Below are 25,316 nucleotides of genomic sequence, written 5' to 3'. Positions count from 1 at the left end.
GTGTTCTCCATTGTCTGTGGGGTTTCATTTCTCAATTTTTGTTGTTGACTCTTTTCCTTCAGGATGAAATACATACTCCTCCACATTAACTCCCTCCGACTCCATAACCTCTCGTAGTCATGCCTGAAGTTGCCCGTTGTATTCAATCCACGGTTCTCCAAGCGCTTTTTGCTTTGCTGGATCTTCAATTCACTCAACTTGGTCATGTCCTCGTTATACTCTGAAACTCCGGATTTTATCCAACAATTCCTCTTCTGACTCCAATTGTAGCGAATTTTTTGAAATTATTGATTATTCTGCACCTGCTGTTATATTTCGGTTCTCTAAACTGTCGAATGAATACTTCAGATATTCAGTGTATGAAAATGTTTTTTATTTACACTACTTTAGTAGTAATACTTCACGATTACAATTCTCGCGTCCTTCACTAATAGCATATTAATAACAATTTGACTAATTAGTTCCCAGCTTGTGCTGCTTTTATATTCTCGGTTAACTCGTGCGCCCATTTCTCCTAAGGACTAAATTTTTCACGAACAACCTTCTCGAACAGCTGCTTATTTATTTCTCATTTCTATATCTGATGTGCATGTTTGTCTTCTAGTTAATGGGTGTATATGCGTGAGTAATAACTTCTGCTCTTAGCTGCTGAGATTTGATGTTCTTCATACATATGTGTGGCTGCGTGCTCTACTGTTGTTGTGCATGTACCTATTTAGTAGCAGCATAGTAATGTTTCGGAATGCTAATATTCGCCAGAATATTATCCCAGGACAAAATCTATTTTTCAAGAATATTCAATTTTTTTCAAGTTGGTTTGTGCCAAGTTGGGTACTATAACTATCTAGAAAAAATTTTCTAATATGTGTCAAAGCGCCACATGTCGTAGGGTATTGAAAGGGTTAAATATACCTATAAATAAAACCGTTTAAAAATGAGCCAAATATCTACTTAGCTTTGAAGATCTAAAGTTGACTTCCTCAATTCATTTACCGATGAGCAAAGCAGGTACTTCTTATTCATTTGTCCACTTATCTCAATCACATCATTTCCTACATTCTCGAACTCAGCCAGCTCCGCATTGGCCATTGGCAGTGCTGCTTATTTCACATGTGTTTCATATACAACAAATATCGGAAGTGTATATGTAAATAAAGAAAAGAAAATACCAAATAAGAATAAAGCAAATAAAAATTATTTTGATCAAATTTAATTATCATACTAGTGATCTTAAAATCAAAAGCAACACACGTAAAAAAATTTAACAACAAAAGTTAAAACAAGTCGACGTGCGCGAATGTTAAATTACAGAATTTAAAAATTGTATTTACTTGTTCTAAACGCACGAGTGCCAATGATGAAATGATAAATAAGATATTCTAGATTTTGTAAAATGTAAACATATGAATTGAACATTTCAGATACGATGCATTTTACCGAAAAGTATTCAACAGATGAAGCGTTATGAAATACAGTTTATAAAAATAAGTTGACGCGAGCACTGAGATTTATATGGTTCAATTGAAAAGAGATTTTACATATTTACAAATATATTATTTAATTAAACTTAAGCTATCTAAGCATAATCAACTGACGTCACAATGTCTACCGAAACAGAGAAGAAAGATGAAAATCGTATGCATGAATTGCGACGACACAGACGCAGCATTTCACAGCTGATTGCTAATATAGGTAAATAAATTATGAAGAAAAAGTCACACATACAGCAGCGAACACGTAAATAGCAGTAATAATTTTTTTAATCAAATTTCAATCATCATCAATTAAATACTTTTTTTATTTGCAATAATTTAAGAAAATAATTTCTATGTAACTGAAACTATGCAAACCAATCCCAAAAACGTTTTCGAAAGTTCAAGAAATTTATACGAAAGTTTTGAATTTTTTATTTAGAGATTTCTGAATTTGTTTAAATTTTTAAAAAATGTGGAAAATAGCTATTAAAGTGAGAAAAAAATGTGAATGGTTTTGCGGCATAGAAATACTTTTCTCAATCTACACCTTTTTCCCAAAAACGTTTTCGAAAATTCAAGAAATTTATACGAAAGTTCTGAATTTTTTACTTAGAGGTTTCTGAATTTGTTTAAATTTCCTAATAATGAGAAAATAGCTATTAAAACGAAAAAAAGGGGAATGTTTTTGCGCCACAAAAATACTTTTTTCTATCTACACCTTTTTCTGGTTTATTTAAGAAGCTTGCGATTAAAGTTCAGAAAGTTACAATTGAAGTACAGAATTTTCAATTGAACTTCAATTCTAATTTTCTGAGTTTCAGTTGTAATTTTCTGAACTAAAAAATAGAAATTCTGAGCCTCAATTATAATTTTCCCAATTTCAATTGTAATTTTCTCAACTTCAATAGTATGTTTCTGAACTACAGATAGAAATTCTGAGCTTCAATTACAATTTTCTCAATTTCAATTGTAATTTTCTAAACTTTAATTGAAAGTGCTAACTTTCTGAACTTCAATTGCAACTTACTGACCTAAAACTAAAAAAAAGTGTATTCAAGTAGTTTTCTTAAAACTCAAAATTTTTTCTAAGAATAAGTTTCTTAAGATCGGATAAATTTATGTTATCATAGCAGTGGATTTCCAGTCGACTCACCTCTCGCGTAGATGTAAATATTGTCAGAAATATTCAGAGAATTATTCTTGATTGAAAAAATTTAAGAAAAATGTTCCCTCAAAATGAAGATTAAATGAAAAAAAAAAATTAAATTTTGCTCAATTTAAAGAAAATTCTTTTAGGAAATGTTTTCCACATTTTAGATAAGTGTTCAGAAAAAAATCTCAAAAATAAATACGAATTTTGAGAGACTTATTACTTTTACTTTGTTAGATTAAAATAGATGGGCTACAAAATTGCATGCTAAAAAAAATTAAAAAAAATCTTAATACAATTTCGAATTGTTGAGTTTTTTCGAAAATCTTTTTTGTTTTTTTTTTTTTTTTGAGTTTTTTTCGAAAGTCTTTTCTGAAATTATCAAAAATAAAATAAAAAATAAAATTTTAATTGAGAAATTTGATAAAAATTGTCAGAGCTATTTTCGTGCTCTCTGCTGTATGTACATAAAGCCCATTTTTAATTAATACAAGAAACTATTTTTTGTTTTTGATATTTGTTTTTTGTTTTTTTTTTTTTTGCGTTTGAACTATGCAAGAATTTTATATTTATCTTACTTATTGTGCTTAATTAATATTACAGTGCGGGGGTCTTACATTTTATTTAGGCAGGATCTCTTCTTTATGGGCGTAGAATGCCAAGACATTGAATACATTCTAAATGAATCCTTTATACCAGTAGAAACGGTGTTTGAACCTCTATGATTTCATCTGGGACTTATAGAGCATTATTTTTGTTGTCACGAGATGTCTTTACTTCTGAAGTTCCCAAAAAGCTTAAAATAGTAGCTCTTTTTCCGAGAGAGTCAAAGTCATTCATAATCTACAGGTGCGACTTCTCATAAATTGTCTTCAAAGTTTTCGAACGGGAATCCTAAGAAACTAGCAGTTTCCGCAGAGTTGGACCAGGCTTCTGTTATAGGCGTTAGTTTTACATTAAACTTGACTGGTGTCTTGTCAGTGCACATCGCTTTTAAGGCATACATATACATTACAAATGTTTTTGTTGTTGTGGCGAGTGTCTCCCCGAAGGTTTCGTGCAGGAATATCGATGTTGATTGTCCTTTGCCGGATCTAGATTCCGTTAACAAGCACCATTAAGGTACATACTATCCCGACCTTCTCGGAAACCATTTAATATGACCACATTGATCACCCCCAGCGGGTAAGGAGGCTAGAATATACCCGCGGTAGGTATGCCTGTCGTAAGAAGCGACTAAATTACCAGATTCAAGAGGTTGTGTAGCGCAACCCTTTCAGGTGCGCAATATATAGCTTCTCAAAACCCAATTGTCAACCACACCTATCCGTGGCGAATCCTGTTTCATTAACAGCCGAGACTCTGGCGACTCCGAACTCCTCATGGATATAGGGGGTGGGAGGAGCTATGGCCTAGAAGGTCGCATGTGGTCATAACAAATCGTTCCCGAGATGGTCAGGCTTGGTACTGGAACCGGCAAAGGACCATCAATATCGATAACACTCCCCAAGGCCTTATTAATCTTCCTACCCTTGCAAGTCGTAGAGAGTTGCTTGGAGTACTTTTTATGATCAAATTAGTGAACGGTTTAGTTTTTATTCCTTTTTTACTAAGCGAAGTTAACTTTAATGATCCTTCTCGGCCAACTATGTAGAATTAATTTTGAATTAAATAAGCTCTTTCGCAGTCTGTGCCAGGATTATAACACTCACTCAAGTATAATTGTTAGTTCGGAATCACTTTTTAGTATTAAACAATCTATTGTTTCCTCCCTTAATATAATTATTCTTTTCTAACTATTTATAGGTCAGTAGTATTTTACCTACCTTTCTAGTGTTTTACTTAGCTGATGAGTTCTACAATTCTCTGTAGCTAAGCAGGTTTAGATCTCGACGCTTAACAAATCCCAGCCCTTCCACGACCCGGCAAACAATTATTACGTCATGCGGATGGGGCCTTCGTGTCGGTCAGGCGGGCTTTTGAGGGTAAAACCGTTGGGAATTATTATTATTATACATAATCTGAAAAACAACAATAATTGATAAATAGAAAATCTAAATGCAATGAGTTCATAGAAATTTGCATAAATGAAATGCATAAATTTCTCTCCTTATTAGATACTTACTTTTCGTATTTCTTTATCCACTATTTCTACTTAGCTTCTTCATGTTTATGTATATTTGAATTTCATAAAAGCGGTTTGGCAAAATGGAAACAAATTAGTTTTTAACTATTGTATGCAATTTTAAAATTAATGTGAAACTTGTATCGGCGTGCGGGTAGAACTTATTCAGTTAAAATTAGTCATCTTAAAAATGAGATGGCCAGGAACGGTTTTAGTGATAGTAACTATCGGCTTGATTAAATGTATCATTTTATAAACATTATTATTTTATTATACACAAGTAATTATGATGTTAAATACATTCCCGCCATCACATGCCTAGCTTGCACCATCGTTATCTTTTATCTAATATTTATTAAAATTTAACAACCAACTTGCGCTGATAATAATAGTATGAAAATATTATCTTATGCGTCATTCCAAAAATATATACATATGTATATAATATAAATTTTATGGTTCTTTTTGTCAAAGCAAGGCCATAAAATCTTATTTCACGGACATGTGGCGATTGTGAATTTAAAGAACTGTTAACGTTCGAACCGCTGAACTGTCGATAAAATAATAATTCCAATATTCAGTATTGCAAAATGGTTTTTATTTAGACTACTTTGGGAGTAGTAAAATTGTACTTCACTTTCCAACTAATAGCGTGCTTAAATCAAACTGATAAGTTATTCCTCAGCTTGTGCTGCTTTTATACTCTCTGTTGCCTCGTTCGCATAATTCTCCTAAGGTCTCGAGCTTCTAGTACAGTTGTATCTTCTACTTGGTTATTTAGTTATATACGTGTTTATGTGTAACAACTTCTGCTCTTAGCTGATGACTACATATGTCTATGTGAAATAATTTCTTTGTTTTAAGCTGCTGATATTGTGGGTGAAATATTCTTCGTCGCCTTCTATGTATGCGTGTAAATGGCTTACTTTGATGAGTCCATGTACACAAGTATGGCTGCTTGCTTTATTGTTGTTGTGCATTTATTTAGTTTCAGCATAATTATGTATAGAACTACTAATATTCGCCATAGTACTATTTAAATATTTAAAGCCACTTATTTTTGCAAGCTAGGGAAATAAAACGCTAGGTAGATTAGGGAATAGAAAGCAACAACACAAAGTAAGGTAGTTGAGTTCAGTAACCGGTTGGAAATGAAATCGCTTAAGCAACAGTAGACCAAAAAAAGGTCACTATTGTGAACGAGCGAATGATATGTACATACGAATGTGATACGAAAATAACTCGAAAACAGCGTAGCGGCCGGGTGACAAGCATACGCATCCATGTATTGCTTTTATTTACTTTCACGTGGCTGTTGTCTGTAATAAAATCTTGCAAGTTAAATTTGATATACTTCCGGTGTCCGATTGAGCTGAAATTTTGCACACATGTATAACTCCGATGACAATGAAATATTACATTGTGAGAATTCGTTAAATTAATCGATAACAGAGTTATCGGTAAAGATTTGTATTCACAAGGTAATAAAAGCCTAAGTCCTCAAGAACGCAGGTAACTTCGCTTTGTTTGTGTATGCAACAAACGTAGAAGTTAGGCTGTTATCGCCAAATGTTGCATACTTTTCAGCGCACTTGATTTTGTTTACAGATTTTTGGCGATGGAACTGAGCAGAGATCTGTAATGAGTAGTTGTAAACTGAACGCGACATAGGCAAAGTCACAATAAAATATTGTAACAAATTTAGTGCAATTCCCCTTATTTGCAATCTTCTGCTAACGTTCGATTCACTAAACTGTTGAATAAATAACTCCACTATTCAATAATGCAAAATGGCCTTTATTAAAGTTCTTCACAATAACACTACTATTGCTCGCCAGATAGCGTCTTAAATAAAACTGATTGTCGCGCCTCTACTGATGCTGCTCTATGATTTCTCGTTCGCATCTTCTAGGCGCTTCCATTTCCAGAATCTACTAGTAGGTTATCTGCTATAAATTTGTCAGCTATAACTACAGACGCACAATTTTTATAGCTTCTCCATTGTGATAGCAAGAAAAGGAGGTCCTAAATGTTCTTAATTATACCATCAAAATTTAACACGCTTTTTATTGGCGGCCACCGTGGTGTGATGGTAGCGTGCTCCGCCTACCACACCGTATGCCCTGGGTTCGCACCCCGGGCAAAGCAACATCAAAATTTTAGAAATAAGGTTTTTAAATTAGAAGAAAATTTTTCTAAGCGGGGTCGCCCCTCGGCAGTGTTTGGCAAGCGCTTCGGGTATATTTCTGCCTTGAAAAAGCTCTCAGTGAAAACTTATCTGCATTGCAGATGCCGTTCGGAGTCGGCATAAAACATGTAGGTCCCGTCCGGCCAATTTGTAGAGAAAATCAAGAGGAGCACGACGCAAATTGGAAGAGAAGCTCGGCCTTAGATCTCTTCGGGGGTTATCGCGACTTACATTTATTTATTTTTATAGGACCGTGATATAAACTGTAAGATTAAATAATTTAGGTGTCAAGTTTAATGCTAAAAATATATAATTATGTACAATATGGATTTTTTTTGTCGCAGACGAAAAAGCCTAATTGTCGTTAAAGGTTACAATGAACTTATAAAGTGTTATATTTCTTTACAGTCAATTTATTTTTTACTTTTTATTTAATTTTATTAACCAATAATAAAACCTTATTTTTAAAAAAGTTTTTCCTTTCTTTAATTTTATTGTTTCTATGGTTCTTTAGTTTAGTGTCATAATCAAACTGCACCAGAAGTAGAAATGTCAAAACAATTAAAAAAAGTGCCAATTAGCTGATTTGCTTTTACTGCCTGTATGATTCCGCCATGATGAAACTATTTAGCTAGTTGAAGCATTTTTTTCAAGCTCGCTTGCAAGAAAAAGTAGCTTATGTAATTTAATATTTGCGTAAGCACTAGAAAAAATTACAGCTGAATGCTTTTAAGTGCATATTAATAAGCAATTTTCTAAATAATTGTCTAAGCAATTTCTGCGTAAAGTCATCTTTCGTGCTGAAAAGTGCATAATTGGTAAAAATAATAAAGTTAATCTAACAATCAAGTGAATATTTCTTGTTTCATATATATCTACAATGCATTTTCAGCACGTTTGTTTTTTACATATTTATAAGTACCTATGTATGTTGATAGCGTCTTTGAATATAATTTCTTTAAAAGTTTTGCAACAAGTAAATGAATAGCTATTAACAATAAAGGTTTATTTTTGTTCTTATCTTCATTCAATAAATAACTCTACTATTGCCCGACAGATAGCGTGCTTAATCGAAAACTGATTCATAGATTAAATGAAACTGACTTCTCGCCTCCACTGTTGTCGCCCTTTTATACTGTCCGACCTCCTTGTTGCATATTTCTAGGCTTTTCTAATTCCAGAACTTACTAGTTAGTTATAAATTTCTCAGCTACAACTACAGATGTATAATTTCTATAGCTTCTCTCATACCCCATGCGCTTGTATGTGTGAGCGACACTTCCCAATCACAATTGCATAACTTTAGGAGCATTTCAGATAAGATATCTGCATGTGCTTGTGCGTTGCTTCTCAGCTGCGTATACGTACATATATGTAGATATAATGATAGAATTATTGATGTGCATTCACGTCACTGCTTAGCATCGGCTTAGAGATGGCAGTACCCTTAGTGTTGCTAATATTCGTTACAATATGAATAAGCATACTTCTAACCTCTTGACGCATTCAAATAAACTGTTAATACTTTGCCTGGGACTTACAAATTATATTCCAATAGTATGTAATTACATATTTGGCGTAACAATGACGTCAGACTTCGAGTACTGATTTGCCAGGCATACAATAAGCTGATGCTGCGGTGGTCATATCCTGCACTTGTCAAGTAAGACTACAACTATAGCAGTGGCACAGTTATCAGTTCTAAAAGCAGCAAGCAGCATAGGTCCTAGAAATGTGTTAGTATTTGCCATTTTTATACTCAGTTGAGCACAGCTCACAGAGTATATTAACTTTGATTGGATAACGGTTGGTTGTACAGGTATAAAGGAATCGAGATAGATATAGACTTCCATATATCAAAATCATCAGGATCGAAAAAAAATTTGATTGAGCCATGTCCGTCCGTCCGTCTGTCCGTTAACACGATAACTTGAGTAAATTTTGAGGTATCTTAATTAAATTTGGTATGTAGGTTCCTGGGCACTCATCTCAGATCGCTGTTTAAAATGGACGATATCGGACTATAACCACGCCCACTTTTTCGATATCGAAAAACCGAAAAAGTGCGATAATTCATTACCAAAGACGGATAAAGCGATGAAACTTTGTAGGTGAGTTGAACTTATGACGCAGAATAGAAAATTAGTAAAATGTTGGACAATGGGCGTGGAGAACCTGTTTTTATACACAGTCGTCCGTCTGTCCTTCCGCTCGGCCGTTAATACGACAACTTGAGCAAAAATCAATATATCTTTACTAAACTCAGTTCACGTACTTATCTGATCTCACTTTGTATTGGTATAAAAAATGGCCGAAATCCGACTATGACCACGCCCACTTTTTCGATATCGAAAATTACGAAAAATGAAAAAAATTCCATAATTTTATACCAAATACGAAAAAAGGGATGAAACATGGTAATTGAATTGGTTTATTGACGCAAAATATAACTTTAGAAAAAAACTTTGTAAAATGGGTGTGACACCTACCATATTAAGTAGAAGAAAATGAAAAAGTTCTGCAGGGCGATATAAAAACCCCTTGAAATCTTGGCAGGAATACTGTTTGTGGTGTTACATATATAAATAAATTAGCGGTATCCAACAGATGATGTTCTGGGTCATCCTGGTCCACATTTTGGTCGATATCTGGAAAACGCCTTCACATATACAACTACCACCACTCCTTTTTAAAACCCTCATTAATACCTTTAATTTGATACCAATATCGTACAAACACATTCTAGAGTCACCCCTGGTCCACCTTTATGGCGATATCTCGAAAAGGCGTCCACCTATAGAACTAAGGCCCACGCCCTTTTAAAAAACTCATTAACACCTTTCATTGGACACCCATATCGTACAAACAAATGCTAGAGTCACTCCTGGTCCACCTTTATGGCGATATCTCGAAAAGGCGTCCACATATAGAACTAAGACCCACGCCCTTTTAAAAAACTCATTAACACCTTTCATTGGATACACATATCGTACAAACAAATTCTAGAGTCACCCCTGGTCCACCTTTATGGCGATATCTCGAAAAGACGTCCACCTATAGAACTAAACCCCACGCCCTTTTAAAATACTCATTAACACCTTTCGTTTGATACCCATATTGTACAAACGCATTCTAGAGTCACCCTGGTCCACCCTTATGGCGATATCTCGAAAAGGCCTCCACCTATAGAACTAAGGCCCACGCCCTTTTAAAAACTCATTAACACCTTTCACTGGACACATATATCGTACAAACAAATGCTAGAGTCACTCCTGGTCCACCTTTATGGCGATATCTCGAAACGGCGTCCACCTATGGAACTAAGGATCACTCCCTTTTAAAATTCTCATTAACATCTTTCATTTGATACCCATATCGTACAAACAAATTCTAGAGTCAGCCCTGGTCCACCTTTATGGCGATATCCCTAAATGGCGTCCACCTGTAGAATTATGCCCCACTCCCTCTTAAAATACTCTTTAATACCTTCCATTTGATATACATGTCATACAAACACATTCCAGGGTTACCCTAGGTTCATTTCCCTACATGATGATTTTCCGTTATTTTGTCTCCATAGCTCTCAACTGAGTATGTAATGTTCGGTTACACCCGAACTTAACCTTCCTTACTTGTTTATATTTATCTTAAAATCGTTTAGGTATGTACATCTGTTCACTATATATTTCTTATCTTATACATCCAATTATTTGGAGATTACGAACGTGATAAGATTATTGTTCAGCCCCATTCATGAAAGGTATGAAGTCTTCGGCACAGCCGAAGACAGTCCCGTCCTTACTTGGTTTTTTTTTTTTCTTTAATAAAAAGGAACAAACATTCTTTTTTTTATGCAGAACAAAAGTAAATATTTCAAAATTTAATGGCAAATGAAAAATATTTCAATCAAGTGAGTATTTCTTTATTTATGTATTTTGGTCAAATATTTGCAAACCTTTTTAAAAATAATTGTTTTTTAACATTTCGTATTCGTTTAGTTATGCAGTTTCTATTATTTAAATATTACATGACTAATGCGTTGTTAAAATTGGACTGGACGATGAATGATGCACATTTTTTGTTAAATTAACGGTGACAGGAAATTGTTAATATTATTCTATGGTCAGTTGTTACTTTATTCCAAAAGTATATTCTTATGTTACTAGTATTCAATTTGAAATTCCTTTATAATTTTCTTGAAGATAATTACTAGAATTCTTCTAGACATTATATTAGTGAGGTTAGTATTTTAGTTTAAATCTTAGTTTTTTAATTAAACAAATTAACATTTAACACAACATCCAGGAAAAACGCCAGGGAAGGTCTTTTTGTTGGCACAAGTGACGCGATATGTCCCGCAACTGAAAAAGAAGGAAGAAATTAAAATTAATATTCAATCTTATAAGCAATAAAAAGTACGTCCTTTATGTACATGGACCAATAGAAACGAAAAATGTATACTTAAACGAAAACATAATATTGTTGAACTTTGATATTCAAAATTTTAACATTATAACTGTAAAAACTTTCATGAGGAAAATCACAGGTCACTGGGTTATCGGGAAGTTCCTTAAAACTAAAAAGCAAAATTTCTCAGCTCGGAAGATATTTTGAATTTTTACGGTCCCTGCACCACCTTTCAAACAATTTTTGTCCTCATGTTGTACTGTCATCGGGTTCTGTAGTATGTTTTTAGTTTCAAGAATATAGTTCTACGGGAAGTTACTCAACTAGCGGTTGCAAGATTCCACATTTTGTAAGTAGACTTTCTAACAATCTCTAAATATCTCGATCCCTGTCTCCCTAGAAAACTTTTCTATCCTAAATATTACAACCTAGTAAAGCCCAAAGCTGCGTTCAAAGTAGCAAGCTTGGCCGTTTTTTAGATCAACGATCCCTGGACCACCCAGCAAAGTCTTGTTTCCATCACGTTAAACTGTCACCGGATTTAGATTTTTATTCAAAGTTTCATGACTCTAGCTCTCCAGGAAGTTACTTAAAAATGGATTGCAAGAGTCTACAATTTAGTATGGAAATTGGCGGAAAACCATCAAACGAAACTAATATAAAGGAAGTAAAAAGGAGGGTATTTAATGATTTTTAGGTAAATTCATCCCATAATGTATAATATATAAATCTATATAGAATTTGGTAAATGTGTGGGGCAACACGCTCCCTACTAGGAAAAGCCTACATTTACTATTTCTCCACAAATATTTGGGCAGCTATGCAATATTTGATGTGAAGATTCTATATCGTCTACTGAGTGGAATATCACCATATCTCGGCCTTCTATTTGAAAACGCCCTTTCCCAGAATTTGTTTCAAGAACACCTCGCGTAATTTTAATATATTGTAACGAATTTAGGGAAATTCCGCTTATTCCAAATCTTCTGCTAACGTTCGAATCACTAAACTGTTGAATAAATAACTCCAATATTCAATAATGCAAAAATGGTCTTTGTTAGACTACTTGAAAGTACCTCACAATAACACTTCACAACCAATAGCGTGATTAAATCAAACTGATTCTGATTACTAAGCTTTAACTCCTTTTATACTCTGTGATGTCTCGTTCCCATACTTCTAGGCGTTTCTATCTCCTAGAATTTACTACTTGTTTACCAGCTATAACTACAGATGCACGATTATAGGTTCTCGCATAACCATATTCGCGTGTATATGTGAGTGATACTTCCACCGATGATTGGCTACTTTTGGGAGTATCTCAGATATATGCATGTGTTTGTGCGTTTCTCACCGCTGCTTGTATGGACATATGTATAGGCATAATGATTGATTTATTGATGTGCATACAAGTCACTGCTTAGTATCGGCTTAGAGATGATAGTATCCCTTAGTGTCACAATATTGCCACGTGAGATTACACATTTATGAATAATTTGTGAGCTAGAGCGTTATTTAAATCCCGAGATAGGGTCTTGTGGAAAAATATTCTCAAAGAATGCGTCTTCGAATTGGCAGTCTGAATTGGATGATATTCTACGCAGCAGCCGATATATGTTGAAGATGGGGTAGCTAATGTAGAGAGAGTAGGAGTGCAAATGGAAGTGAAAATGGGTGGCTGAGGGGCTTGCAGAAGAACAGGAATAGGAAAGAAATGTATATATAGTGGAAAGAGGAGGGTGTCTCAGTAAATAAATAAAATCATGTATCACACTTACTCTTCAACTTCGGTTTTGAAGTTCTCTGAACAAACAGCACGTTTCAAGCATTTGCCATCCATACCAAAGTCCACATAATCCTGGCCCTGTTTGAGTAGCGGCAAATATTTCAAAAATATCGTTTCACCTTGATTATTACGAAATGAGCAAACTGGTTCATTGCCTGCAATGTGAAATGGTATTACTGATAATTTTGCTATTTAAAATAAGGAAAGGATACAATCGAAGGATATATAGTGTCTTTCTTAGTAATATATGGGAAAATCAATTTGAGTATTAGAACAAACCAATTTTTTGAAGAGATTGAGCCATAAGCAAAAAAGAAATTGCTCTGTTTTTCGAACATAGTTCTGGCTTTTGAGCAAAGTTGTTTAGTTATTCAAGGCAGACACTTTTTATCTCCAACAAATCTTTCTGTTAAAAAACTGATCATAATTATTAAATGGCGCTTAACCGCCTTAGCGATTTTATTCGTTTTGGAACAAGTCACGCCTGCTATTTCTGATTCGCGATAGCTGACGTCGATTTGGAGAACCAATGGATGTCACGTATTCCTCATCTTGCCTCTCCCAAACCAGTTTGGGCCCCCTTTTTTTGCATCCAAATTGCTGTGTCGATTGAAGTACTTTCTTGGCCGGAGCGTCTTCGTGCATTCGCATAACATGGCCTAGCCAGTGAAACGTTGGGGTTTTCGTAGCTGCACTATATTCATGTGAGCGTAAAGCTCATACAGCTCATCATTATACCACCTTCGATATTGGCCATCTGCATCACGGAGAACTTTTTTTTCGAGTACTCCCAGAGCCGTCCCATCTTCTCTCGACACCGTCCATGATTCTGAGGCATATACGAGAAAAGTCATGATGAACAACTTGTAGAGTGTGATTTTTATTCGTCGAGAGATTACCTTACTTTTCAATTGCCTACTCAGTCCAAAGTTGCATTTTCTGGCAAGTGTTATTCTTCGCTTGAATTCTAAGCTGGCATTGTTTTCGCTGTAAATGTTGCATCCCAGATAGACGAAATCCTTCACAGTCTCGAAACTTTATCTGTCAACAGTGACGTGGCTGCCACGCCCCTATTCTCTCTTGGCTAACAGCAAGTACTTTGCCTCTTTATCCAATCCTAAGAAGGCAGAACTCACTGCCCGTTTGTTAAGACCAATAATATCAATATCATCAGCATAAGCCAGTAATTTCACGCTCTTATAATAAATTGCACCATCACGCTTAAGTTCTGCTAGAATTATTTACTCCAGCATTATGTTAAAGAAATCCCAAGAAAGAAATCACATTCACCTTGTCTGAAGTCTCATTTGGTACCGAATGGTTCAGGGAAGTAAGTGCTCACAATCCTTACGGAGCTGCTGGTGTTGCTTAACATCATTTGACAGAGCCTATTAACATTGCAGGGAACTTAAATTGAGAGATAGCAGCATACTGTTACGAATATTAGCAAAACTAAGGAGTGCTGCCAGCTCTAAGCCGATCTAGGCAGTGACGTGAATGCACATCAATAATTCAATCATTATGTATCTACCTAAACGAATAAATAATTGCGTCTACACATATGTACACATTCCGACGAGCAACATTTACATACAAGGCAGCAAGAGATGAGATGTCACACACCGATGAATTTACTTATACGCTTATGTGTGTGCGGGAGACTGTAAATTACAAACACATGCATATACCTTATCTGAGTTGTCACAAGAGAGAGCAATAATTTGTGCACGTAGTTGTGGCTGGGGATTTTGTAGCCGAAACAACTAGTAACTTCTGGAAATCGAAGAGCCTAGAAGTATGCAGCGTAAACTATAAAAGCGGCGCCAGCGAGTAAGAAGTAATTCAGTTTGATTTGAGTTGATCAGCAGTTACGACTAAGAAGATATCTAGCGAGCAATACCAGTATTATTTTGATTAGTGGAGTTTCATTTGAGCTATCAGTTTGGTTATTAAGCTATTCGTTGCACAGTTTGAGTGTTATTGTGAAGCATTTTAATAAAGGCCATTTTTCCATTATTCAATATTGGAGTTATTTATTCAACAGTTTAGCGATACGAACCTAGCAAAAGGGGCAAATAAGAGGATTTGCAGAAAATTCGTTACAATTGGTGTCAGAAGTGGGATTGTTGAATAAATTCCAAAGGACAACAAGGACATGGCAAAGTTCGGTGAATTAAAGATCCAGCAACTAAAGAAGGAGTTGGAGACCCGTGGATTGAATACAAGCGGCGTTAAACTTGAACTTAAGGCACGGCTAAGAGAGGCAATGGAAGCAGAAGGAATTGATGTGGAAGAGTATGTCTTTCACCTTGATGGGGAGGAGACAACAAAAATTGAAGAGAAAAACGAAACATCGCAGACGGTTACCAGCACAGATTTGAACATGATTTTGGCTGCAATATCTGCTCAAACATCGACAGTGGCTTCTCAACTGGAATCGCAAAAGACAGATATAAAATCTCAACTGGCATCTCAACTAGAAGAACAGAAGACATATATGGCATCCCAACTGGAATCGCAGGAGACACGCATAACATCAAAGATGGAAGAACAAGAGGAGCGCTTATCATTGCAGGTGGCACAAATGTCTTCACAGTTAGAAGCACAGGAAGCAAGGGTAACATCAAAGCTGGAAGCGCAGGATGCAAAAATCGCTCAATTTCAGGCAGAAGTCGATGATTTGAAGGGTCGTATGGAGCAGTTACAATTAAATCGTCCAGCAGTTTCAGCGAGTAATTCAAAGGTAAAAACACCATCCTTTGACGGTTCTGTTCCTTTCCAGGTCTTTAAGTTACAGTTTGAGAAGACCGCAGCAGTGAACAACTGGAATGTGGAAGATAAAGTTGCCGCACTCTTCGTAGCATTGAAAGGACCAGCTGCCGAAATCTTACAGACTATTCCAGAATACGAACGGAACAGTTATGACGCATTGATGGCTGCTGTAGAACGGCGATACGGAAGCGAACACAGGAAACAGATATTTCAAATAGAATTGCAAAACCGCTACCAAAAAGCTAACGAGACCTTGCAGGAGTTTGCTTCTGACATTGAAAGATTGGCTCATCTTGCAAATGCGGATGCACCCGTGGAATACACGGAAAGAGTGAAGATTCAGAGCTTTATAAATGGCATACGAGATGTGGAAACGAAGCGAGCTACATACGCGAACCCAAAACTGACATTTGCTGAAACGGTATCACATGCATTGACTCAGGAAACTGCCTCCCTATTAAGTAAACCAGCATATAAGGCTCATCGTGTAGAAGTAGAAAGGCCAGAATGGGTAGACACAATTTTGGAAGCACTGAAGGAATCACAACAGAGAAATGCCGGAGTTATTAAATGTTTCAAGTGCGGCAACCCAGGTCATATTGCACGACATTGCAGCACCGGTCCCAATAGCTCCAACAATGTGGGTGGGCGTAAACGCAAAGCTGGAGGAGATGAGCAAGAGCGAGTAAGAGGTAGAGAACTAGATCCAGCTATTGAATGCCCTGTGATATCTGTGTCGCAAATTGGTAGAAAATCGAGCAGTCTTACCGTCAGAGGGAATGTGGATGGCAAAGAACGAATACTGACTGTAGATACGGGCGCATCTCATTCCTTGATCCGATCTGACTTGGTCAACAGGAGAGTAAAACCGTTACCTGGAGCAAAGTTGCGTACGGTCACTGGCGAGTATAACCAAGTTCAGGGAGAAGTGATATGTGAAGTATTGATTGGGAAGGTCATGGTCCTACACAAATTTGTTGTGGCGGAGATTGTTGATGAAGTTATATTGGGAGTGGATTTCTTGGTTGACCATGACATCAAGATCGATATGCAGAGAAGGGTGATGCGTTATGAGAACCAAGATGTGCCACTTAACTTTAGTTTGGAAAAAGGGTTCAGCAGTAATCGGGTACTGGTGGAGAATACTCAACGAAGGCCACGAAATTCAAAGGTAAAGGTTGATAGATTGAATGGGCCAAATAAATCAAAATCAAAAGTACCTGCGAGAGAAACACTGGCATTGAAAAGCCCTAACGGACGTACTAAAATCGAGAAGGAATGCGAGGGTAGTTTCAATCCAGAGCGCACTACTGTGGGGAAACGTGGGAACGATACTGATTATGCAAAGCAAATCCGTCCAGCGCAAGCTCTACGAAGTAGTTCATCGGCCAAACAACAGAGTGTAAAGGAACGAACCAGGGTATTGAGTGGTACGATGAAACACAGGTACCATGAGAACAATAATTCGAAAAGTTTCTTGGCGGGAGATTTGGTACTGGTATACAACCCTCACCGGCGGAAAGTTGTTCCATCCAAATTGCGGTGCAGTTGGGAAGGCCCGTACAAGATTGTGAAGAAGCTCAGTGATACCATCTACCGCATACAAAGCATTGAGAAACCACGGAGTAGAAGAGTGGTACATTTGGCGATGCTAGCAGCGTTTAGATCGAGAGATTTGTCTGATCGGGACGATCAGACTTAGGTGGAGGGCAGTGTTACGAATATTAGCAAAACTAAGGAGTGCTGCCAGCTCTAAGCCGATCTAGGCAGTGACGTGAATGCACATCAATAATTCAATCATTATGTATCTACCTAAACGAATAAATAATTGCGTCTACACATATGTACACATTCCGACGAGCAACATTTACATACAAGGCAGCAAGAGATGAGATGTCACACACCGATGAATTTACTTATACGCTTATGTGTGTGCGGGAGACTGTAAATTACAAACACATGCATATACCTTATCTGAGTTGTCACAAGAGAGAGCAATAATTTGTGCACGTAGTTGTGGCTGGGGATTTTGTAGCCGAAACAACTAGTAACTTCTGGAAATCGAAGAGCCTAGAAGTATGCAGCGTAAACTATAAAAGCGGCGCCAGCGAGTAAGAAGTAATTCAGTTTGATTTGAGTTGATCAGCAGTTACGACTAAGAAGATATCTAGCGAGTAATACCAGTATTATTTTGATTAGTGGAGTTTCATTTGAGCTATCAGTTTGGTTATTAAGCTATTCGTTGCACAGTTTGAGTGTTATTGTGAAGCATTTTAATAAAGGCCATTTTTCCATTATTCAATATTGGAGTTATTTATTCAACAGTTTAGCGATACGAACCTAGCAAAAGGGGCAAATAAGAGGATTTGCAGAAAATTCGTTACAATACAATAAATTTCTTTCTTGTAGCAATAGGAACACTCCCCGAAGGTTTGGGCGAGTGTTATCGGTGTTGATGGTCATTTGTCGGATATAGATCCTGTACATTCCGTTTACGAGCACCATTAACGTACTAGCCCGACAACCTCGGACACGATTTAAAACGACCACATTCAACTTTCTAGGCCATAACGCCAGCTTTTTTCTTTCAGTGGATATAAACTCAAAAAAAAATAAAAATTATACCATTTAAAAGAGAAAAGGAGTTAGGTTACGAAGTATTTAAATTTCGAAGTTCGAAATCTCGAAACTATGTCGAGGCATTGCTTTTTTGCTTATTACGGATTGATCTCTTAAAAAAGTGTTTTGGTTGATACTCAGGTGTTGTATTGTTCTGAAAAGCCACTTATACACTGAAAGAAAATACTGGTAAAATCAACCGAAATACGGGTCAATTCAACTAAAATGTCTGTTAATTTTTATCCATCGCAACAAGATGTTGAATCAACTGCGCACAAATCGTTGATTCGTATTTGACCGTTTTAGTAGTCAAATGAACAAAAAAAAAGTTGTTGCGACAGCTTTGTACGAAAATACCTATGTTGCCATATACATAAGTAAATAAATAAATGTAAGGCGCGATAACCTCCGAAGAGATCTAAGGCCGACCCCAGCGGGTTAGGGGGTCAGAATATTCCCGCGGCAGGTGTGCCTGTCATAAGAGGCGACTAAAATACCAGATTCAAGGGGCTGTGTAGCGCAACCATTCAGGTTGCCAGCGCAATATATAGCGTCTCCAAACCCAATTGTCAACCTCACCTATCCGCGGCGAATCCTGTTTCACTAAAAGACGAGGCTCTGGCGACCCCAAGCTCCTCATGGAACTTGTTGGTGGGGAGGGAGGGGATGGCCTGAAGGTTTAATGTGGCCACATAAATCGTTCCCGAGATGGTCGGGCTAGCACCTTAATGGTGCTGTCGTACCGGAGCGTACCGGATCTGTATCCGGCAAAGGACCATTACATCGATAACACTCCTCAAAACCTTCGGGGAGCAACTTTATCGCTACAACAACAACAACAGATCTAAGGCCGAGCTTCTCTTCCAATTTGCGTCGTGCTCCTCTTAATTTTCCCTACAAGTTGGCCGGACGGGACCTACATGTTTTATGCCGACTCCGAACGGCATCTGCAAGGCAGATGAGTTTTCACTAAGAGCTTTTCATGGCAGAAGTACACTTTAGCGCTTGCTAAACACTGCCGAGGGGCGACCCCGCTTAAAAAAATTTTCTTCTAATTGAAAAACCTTATTTCTAAAATTTTGATGTTGCTTTGTCCGGGGTGCGAACCCAAGGCATACGGTGTGGCAGGCGGAGCACGCTGCCATCGCACCACTGTGGCACTTACTAACCGAACGTCAATTGGGCTACATCAAATATTCTGGCACACATTAAACATTATACACTTTATAATTTTGTTTTATTAAACGCACTTTCACCAAATTTTATATTTTATAATTTATTTAATTTATCGCTTTGCAAATAGAAATGAAAATAGTAGTCACAAAACTGATTCTCAATTCTTTCGGTTGCAGCTCAGCTCATTCTCAATTTCTTCTCTCGCATGTAGTTGCCACACTTGATTGTTTCGAATAAAACTTGTATAAATGTTTATCATAACATTTGAAATAGAGAACTTGTAAGTTATAGAAAAGTAAAGAATCAAATCGCTAGAAGGTAATTCACCACTGGAGCAAATTTACATGTAATTCGACAAGTTTAATTTTCGTAACACTTTAAGTTGAAACGATTCCAAAACAACTCAAACTTTTATGTCGTCGGAAACATCAACATTAAAAAAATTATGTTTTTTATTATCTTATTAAATTCGTTCGCGTGAGTGAAATTTCGGAAAAACTTGAACAAAATGTTACTAACTTTGCACAAATCCTGTTCGTTCAAGCAAAACTTGGACGTCGCTTGGACGAGAGGTTGCAAAATTGTACCCGATAGATAGGTGTCCCGGTATTTCATAATTTTTGCAGAGTAAATGCAAAAAAGCATTTTTTTCGTTTTGTATTGATAACTGAACAACTAGTTTTTTGTTTTTTTCCCATTTTGGGTGATTTTTAGATTTGATGGTTTTCTTATTTTGGTGTTTTTTTTTAACAAGTGGCACCATCGTCATAAGTACAAAGTAGAGAGCGCATTGAGCGTAAAATTCTTGTATTGACAGTTGATCGCCGTTGAAATTACCTGTAAGATCAGTTGTGTTAACAAAAAAATCAGTTAGATTGATTAGGAATCTGTCAATTTTACAGAATTTTGTTAACTTAAGAGCGACAATTTCTCTTCTGTTGAAATGACTAAACTAATTTGTTCGTTTGACAAAGAACTCGGTCGAATTAACCATAATTCGACCAATTTCACCGAATCTCCTTTAAGTCAAGAACAACAGAACCGATTTATTGATTTTACTGGCACCATTTCTTTCAGTGTAGCCTACTTACCGGCATTTACGCCAATGGCTAAGAACCCAGCCAACAATAAGCATACAATTGTGAATTTCATATTTTTATTTTTCAATTTTGGGAAAATATTACTTTTTTTGATTTAAATACAAATTTTTCAAATAGTTAAATACAATTTTCAAAAATTCAGTTCACTATTGCGTCTCACACAACACTTTCGCTGCAACTTTATACACTGATTTGGAAAACCTATGTCAAACGCGTATTTATATTCATTGCTAATTTTCATGAAAAAATTGAAAAGGAAGTACACAGTCGTAAAAAAAAATTCCAATAAAAATTTTGTAAACAAATTACATATAAACATTCATACGCAGCTTAAATACTTTAAACTCGAGTTTACGGCGGATATGATTAGATCAGCGCATCCGATTTAATTTGTTTCAAAGTTGAGATACTTTCACAGACACTCATTCACCGTATGATTAAGTGCAGATGTTCCTATATTCAGAATGAACTAGTTTTGCTCCGGCACATAACAGATATTTTATAAATTAGCGCTTTATTTTCATATTAAATAATAAAATGAACTGAGATAATATCATTTGCATAGCTCATCTTGTGACAAGCGGCTTTTTACAAAAGTTGGATGAACTGTGAAAATGTTTTTCAGGGTCAATATTCAATTACATAAGTGAACTATAGGTATGTTTGTTTACGTATTATGCAAAAATTTGATTAGAATATTACGTATATAAATATGTCAAGATTTTAATATTAAAAGGATTATATAACGTGTCATCAACTATCTTCGCCTGCGCCGAAGAGCGCATACCTTTCATGAATCGAACTAAACAGTAGTCTCATCAAATTTCGAAAATTCGTAATATCGGGTAAGCAGTTGTTCAATATATAGCTATTGTAATGAGTTTTGGGAAATTCTTGATAATTCTGCCCTTTTGTTATCGTTCGAAATTCTGAACTGTCGTATAAATAACTCAAATATTCATTATAGCAAAATATTCTTTATTTACACTACTATGGTAGTAGTATTTCACAATAAGATTACTCGCGTACTTCAATTAAAGTGTGTTAAAATCAAGTTGATTGGTTATTCACTAGATTCTACTGCTTTTATACTCTATGTTGCATCGTTCGTCTATTTCTCCTAAGGTCTAAACTTTTCACGAATAGCCATCTCGAACAGTTATCTCATAGTTGGTTATTTAGATGTATACTTGTATATGTGTGAGTAATATCATATCCGCTCTTAACAGATGATTACATAATGTATGACTGTTTCTCTTTCTGCTTAGCTGCTGTATGTGAAATATTCTCTTCGCACTTAGCTTTGATAAATAAAGAAGAAACACAAGAAACCTTCTGAGTGAGCAATAGGTTGTAACCTGAAATCAAAAAAAATTTCAACAACAGCCGAATCTTAGATAAATCAGTCGAAATTTCTATGAAATTTTACAGCAAATAGCTGTTCAATGAACTTCGAACAAATTGTTGATTCTGCTTTGAGCGAATCAACACTCAAAACAACAAAAGAAACATACAGGCATACTAACATGGCTAAATAAATCTAGCTCACAATCCTCATAATTTCAGTGTATTTCTTACTGGGTATACCACCTTTACGAACAAAATAGCATCCCATTCACCGCAAGCTTAATAGCGACAACTTTCACTTTTAAGACACTTTAAAGAAACTTGCAACTTGATCTTTGGGCTTATATCAGGCCCCTTAAAGAAATTTCTACCTATAGAACTGCCCTCTCGAGGGAGAGACTGAAGAGAAGCTCGAACAGCGAGCAGCTAAAGTCAAAATTTGCAAGAATGTTGAAATGATGGAAGGGAGGAAGACGATACCGGATTAACGATCAGCCGCCTTGTTCGCAATATATAACAAAGTTGGTGTTGTTCTAAAAGTGCTACTAATACTAATCAGCGATGTCTATCCTAGTATCAAACAGAACAGAAGCCGGATGGCAACTATCTAATAAAGTCTCGCCAACTCCTGCCATATCCTCTATGCACCAGCATAGGCCAGCCAATGGCTCCATAACATTATCCTCAACATTTGGCCTCCAGGTTCGTTGCCTTTCCGAAATAATTCCTAGATTTTTAACCCTATTAGGAAGTACTAGCATCACTACTTCAGTAGAGGGAGTCAAAGTTGGATATTTTATCTTCTTTTAAAAATAACCAGTTCCGTTTTGCTGTGGTCGCCCCCTGGCAGCCACTTCACTGTTGACGGATATAAATTGGAGACTGTGAGGGACTTTGTCTCCCCGGAAACCAGGATTGACTGAGGAAAGAATTTCAGCTTAGAAATAATACAGAAAATAGCTCTTGCCACTCAGTAGGCAATGAAAGAAAAAAAAGAAAAGAAAAGAAAGGTGCTCTCGACGACCATAAATCAGGCTCTACTAGTTGCTCATTAAACCTCTCTTGATGTATGGCTCGGAGTCCCGGACGGTGTAGAGAGAAGATAAGATGGGCTTCGGGAAAAAAGGAAGATTAATGGTTTTGTCCCGTAATGCCAACGTGGAGCATAGAAGGAGGTATAATGATGCGCTGTATGGACTTTATGCACTCCACTACGCTGGGGCAGGCAGCTTAGGAAGACTTGATCTCCCTTAGTGCTCCCAATTGACGTCAGTTATCGCGAAACAAGGAAAGCTGGCGTTACTTTTGGCGAAACCACCCAAACCGCTAAGGCACATAAGCGCCAATTAATGAGGAATGAGTCATCACTGTCTTACCAGAGTTAACAGCCACTTAACACTATCTATCATGTCCAGGTAGCTTTGCCAAACATCGTCTCTGGTATTAAAAAAAAATTATCCCCGACGAGAATTTCCAGGTCTTCTGCCTAGATAACCACTCTGTAGCTACCACAAAAGATGATTGAGAAGACAGACATTCCGTATATTTCCACAACTTTTATAGATTGTGGCCACATCCCATTGCCTCAGTTATACTGAATAGAAATTAATTAATGGATTAAACCAGAGTCCAATAGACTCCTAAAGTAAACAGGGCCGCATCCGCTTGGGAAAAATAAAAACGGCACATGGTTCTAAATGAACATCTTATCTTAGAATTCATGTATAGAACAGGAATACGAGTATATCAGAGCTTCATTCAAAGAATTCAGAACAGAGATAAGTCTTTTTGAAGCAATTTTCGAGATATGGCGTTTCTTAAAAAAATTCTAAAACAAAATTTTTTGATAAATTGTTCTTTGGTAGGTAAAATTTCGACTTAGAGCATTTTTTTTTTCTGAGCTATTTTTGAACGGACAACCAATTTGAATTTTTCGCCTAACCTTAAGACTTGTTTTAACATTTTTAACAATGCCCTATCTTTCTTCTTTCAGACGAGTTTATCGACCATGAAACGGGTCTTGCGAATCCTGCGCTTGTCGACGATGAGCTAGGCTATCCTCATCATTATTCACAATTTGACGGAGGTTGCCCAATTATGATGACGATGGCGAGCGAACTCAACGATCAGCAGCAGCAAACACCTACCGCCTATGAAGCTAATGCCCGCGGTAGTATTGATAGTGAAAGTAGAAATTGCACAATCGACGATTTGGAGGAAGCAAATGAGGTTGAAAAGGCGACACATTGCTTGCCAGATTTTCAATTTTCAATTATCGAATCGGAATATGATGAAACGCTGGCGTTTCCTGATTCCGTGACAATATTATCGAATGTCGGTGAAAGGCCAGTATTAGTGCAACGTAAAGAGACCGATGACGATGATGATGATTATGAGGGCGCTAGTGTGGAGCCTGGGCAGTTGTCAGAAATACCATACACTTCTATATATGGGCCAAGCATGAAATTTAATTCCTTCCAACGTAAAGTATTTATACCAGGCAAAGAGATCCAAGTGCGCATAATCGACAATGAACGTAGTGTAACGACGCATTTGTTGAATCCTAATTTGTGAGTATGAAATTATGGTTCAGTATTAATGTAATGTTCTCACTGTAATCTTTTTATATACACAGATACACCATTGAGCTAACACATGGATCCTTTACATGGACAATCAAACGTCGTTACAAACATTTCAATTCGCTACATCAGCAATTGAGTTTTTTTCGTACATCGCTAAATATTCCCTTTCCCATACGTAGTCACAAAGAAAAACGTGCCACCATTAAAATGGCGGCTATACAAATGGATGAAGCGCGCATCAAGATCTTACAACAATCACAAACTCAGACGACGGTCTGCGAAACCACGCCAAAAGTACAATGTAACGGTAATGCCAGTAATGTGTGTAATGCAGCAGCGCTGGCAAGCGCTAGCAAAAGCGACAGTAGTCCTTTGAGTACGCTGGGAATTATGGGTAAACGAAAGAAGAAGAAACGAAAATTGCCACGTTTTCCGAATCGTCCTGAGTCGCTTATTACCGTAGAGTCACTGCCCATGCGCATCAAACAGTTGGAGGATTATCTATACAATTTGCTGAATATAAGCTTGTATCGGAATCATCATGAAACGGTAGGTACGACGTACTCAATTTATAAAACTTCCTTCT

General features: G+C 36.6%; 2 protein-coding genes across 2 annotated transcripts in view; one reads left to right on the top strand and one right to left on the bottom strand.

Moving 5' to 3' along the window:
* The window catches only part of LOC137243471 (phospholipase D1-like), a 636,022-nt gene that overhangs the window by 597,693 nt on the left and 13,013 nt on the right, over positions 1-25,316 (top strand). The window contains exons 6-8 of the mRNA XM_067771257.1: positions 1,422-1,692; positions 24,139-24,715; positions 24,781-25,279. Of these exons, the coding sequence (XP_067627358.1) occupies positions 1,602-1,692; positions 24,139-24,715; positions 24,781-25,279 (1,167 nt within the window). The 5' untranslated portion in view covers positions 1,422-1,601. The remainder of the gene's footprint in view (positions 1-1,421; positions 1,693-24,138; positions 24,716-24,780; positions 25,280-25,316) is intronic.
* On the bottom strand, positions 10,845-21,005 carry LOC137246286 (uncharacterized). The gene is made up of 3 exons (XM_067777397.1): positions 20,790-21,005; positions 13,124-13,286; positions 10,845-11,299 (listed from the first exon to the last, which is right to left on the bottom strand). Exons 1-3 carry the CDS (start codon positions 20,848-20,850, stop codon positions 11,221-11,223), a joined length of 303 nt encoding a protein of 100 aa, XP_067633498.1. The 5' UTR covers positions 20,851-21,005; the 3' UTR covers positions 10,845-11,220.

Source organism: Eurosta solidaginis, chromosome 3, assembly GCF_040869045.1.
Source record: "Eurosta solidaginis isolate ZX-2024a chromosome 3, ASM4086904v1, whole genome shotgun sequence".
In the NCBI taxonomy this organism is placed as follows: Eukaryota; Metazoa; Arthropoda; class Insecta; order Diptera; family Tephritidae; genus Eurosta; species Eurosta solidaginis.
Note: the sequence above shows the minus strand (reverse complement) of the source record. Positions and strands in the feature narration are given on the sequence as shown.

What these genes read in the sequence shown, in the direction of transcription:
- LOC137246286 (XM_067777397.1), bottom strand. Translation starts at nt 20,850, where the DNA reads ATGAAATTCACAATTGTATGCTTATTGTTGGCTGGGTTCTTAGCCATT. An exon ending in AGCCATTGGCGTAAATGCCG is followed by an intron (nt 13,287 to 20,789) that starts GTAAGTAGGCTA and finishes TTCACATTGCAG; the next exon opens with GCAATGAACCAGTTTGCTCA. An exon ending in TTCAAAACCGAAGTTGAAGA is followed by an intron (nt 11,300 to 13,123) that starts GTAAGTGTGATA and finishes CTTCTTTTTCAG; the next exon opens with TTGCGGGACATATCGCGTCA.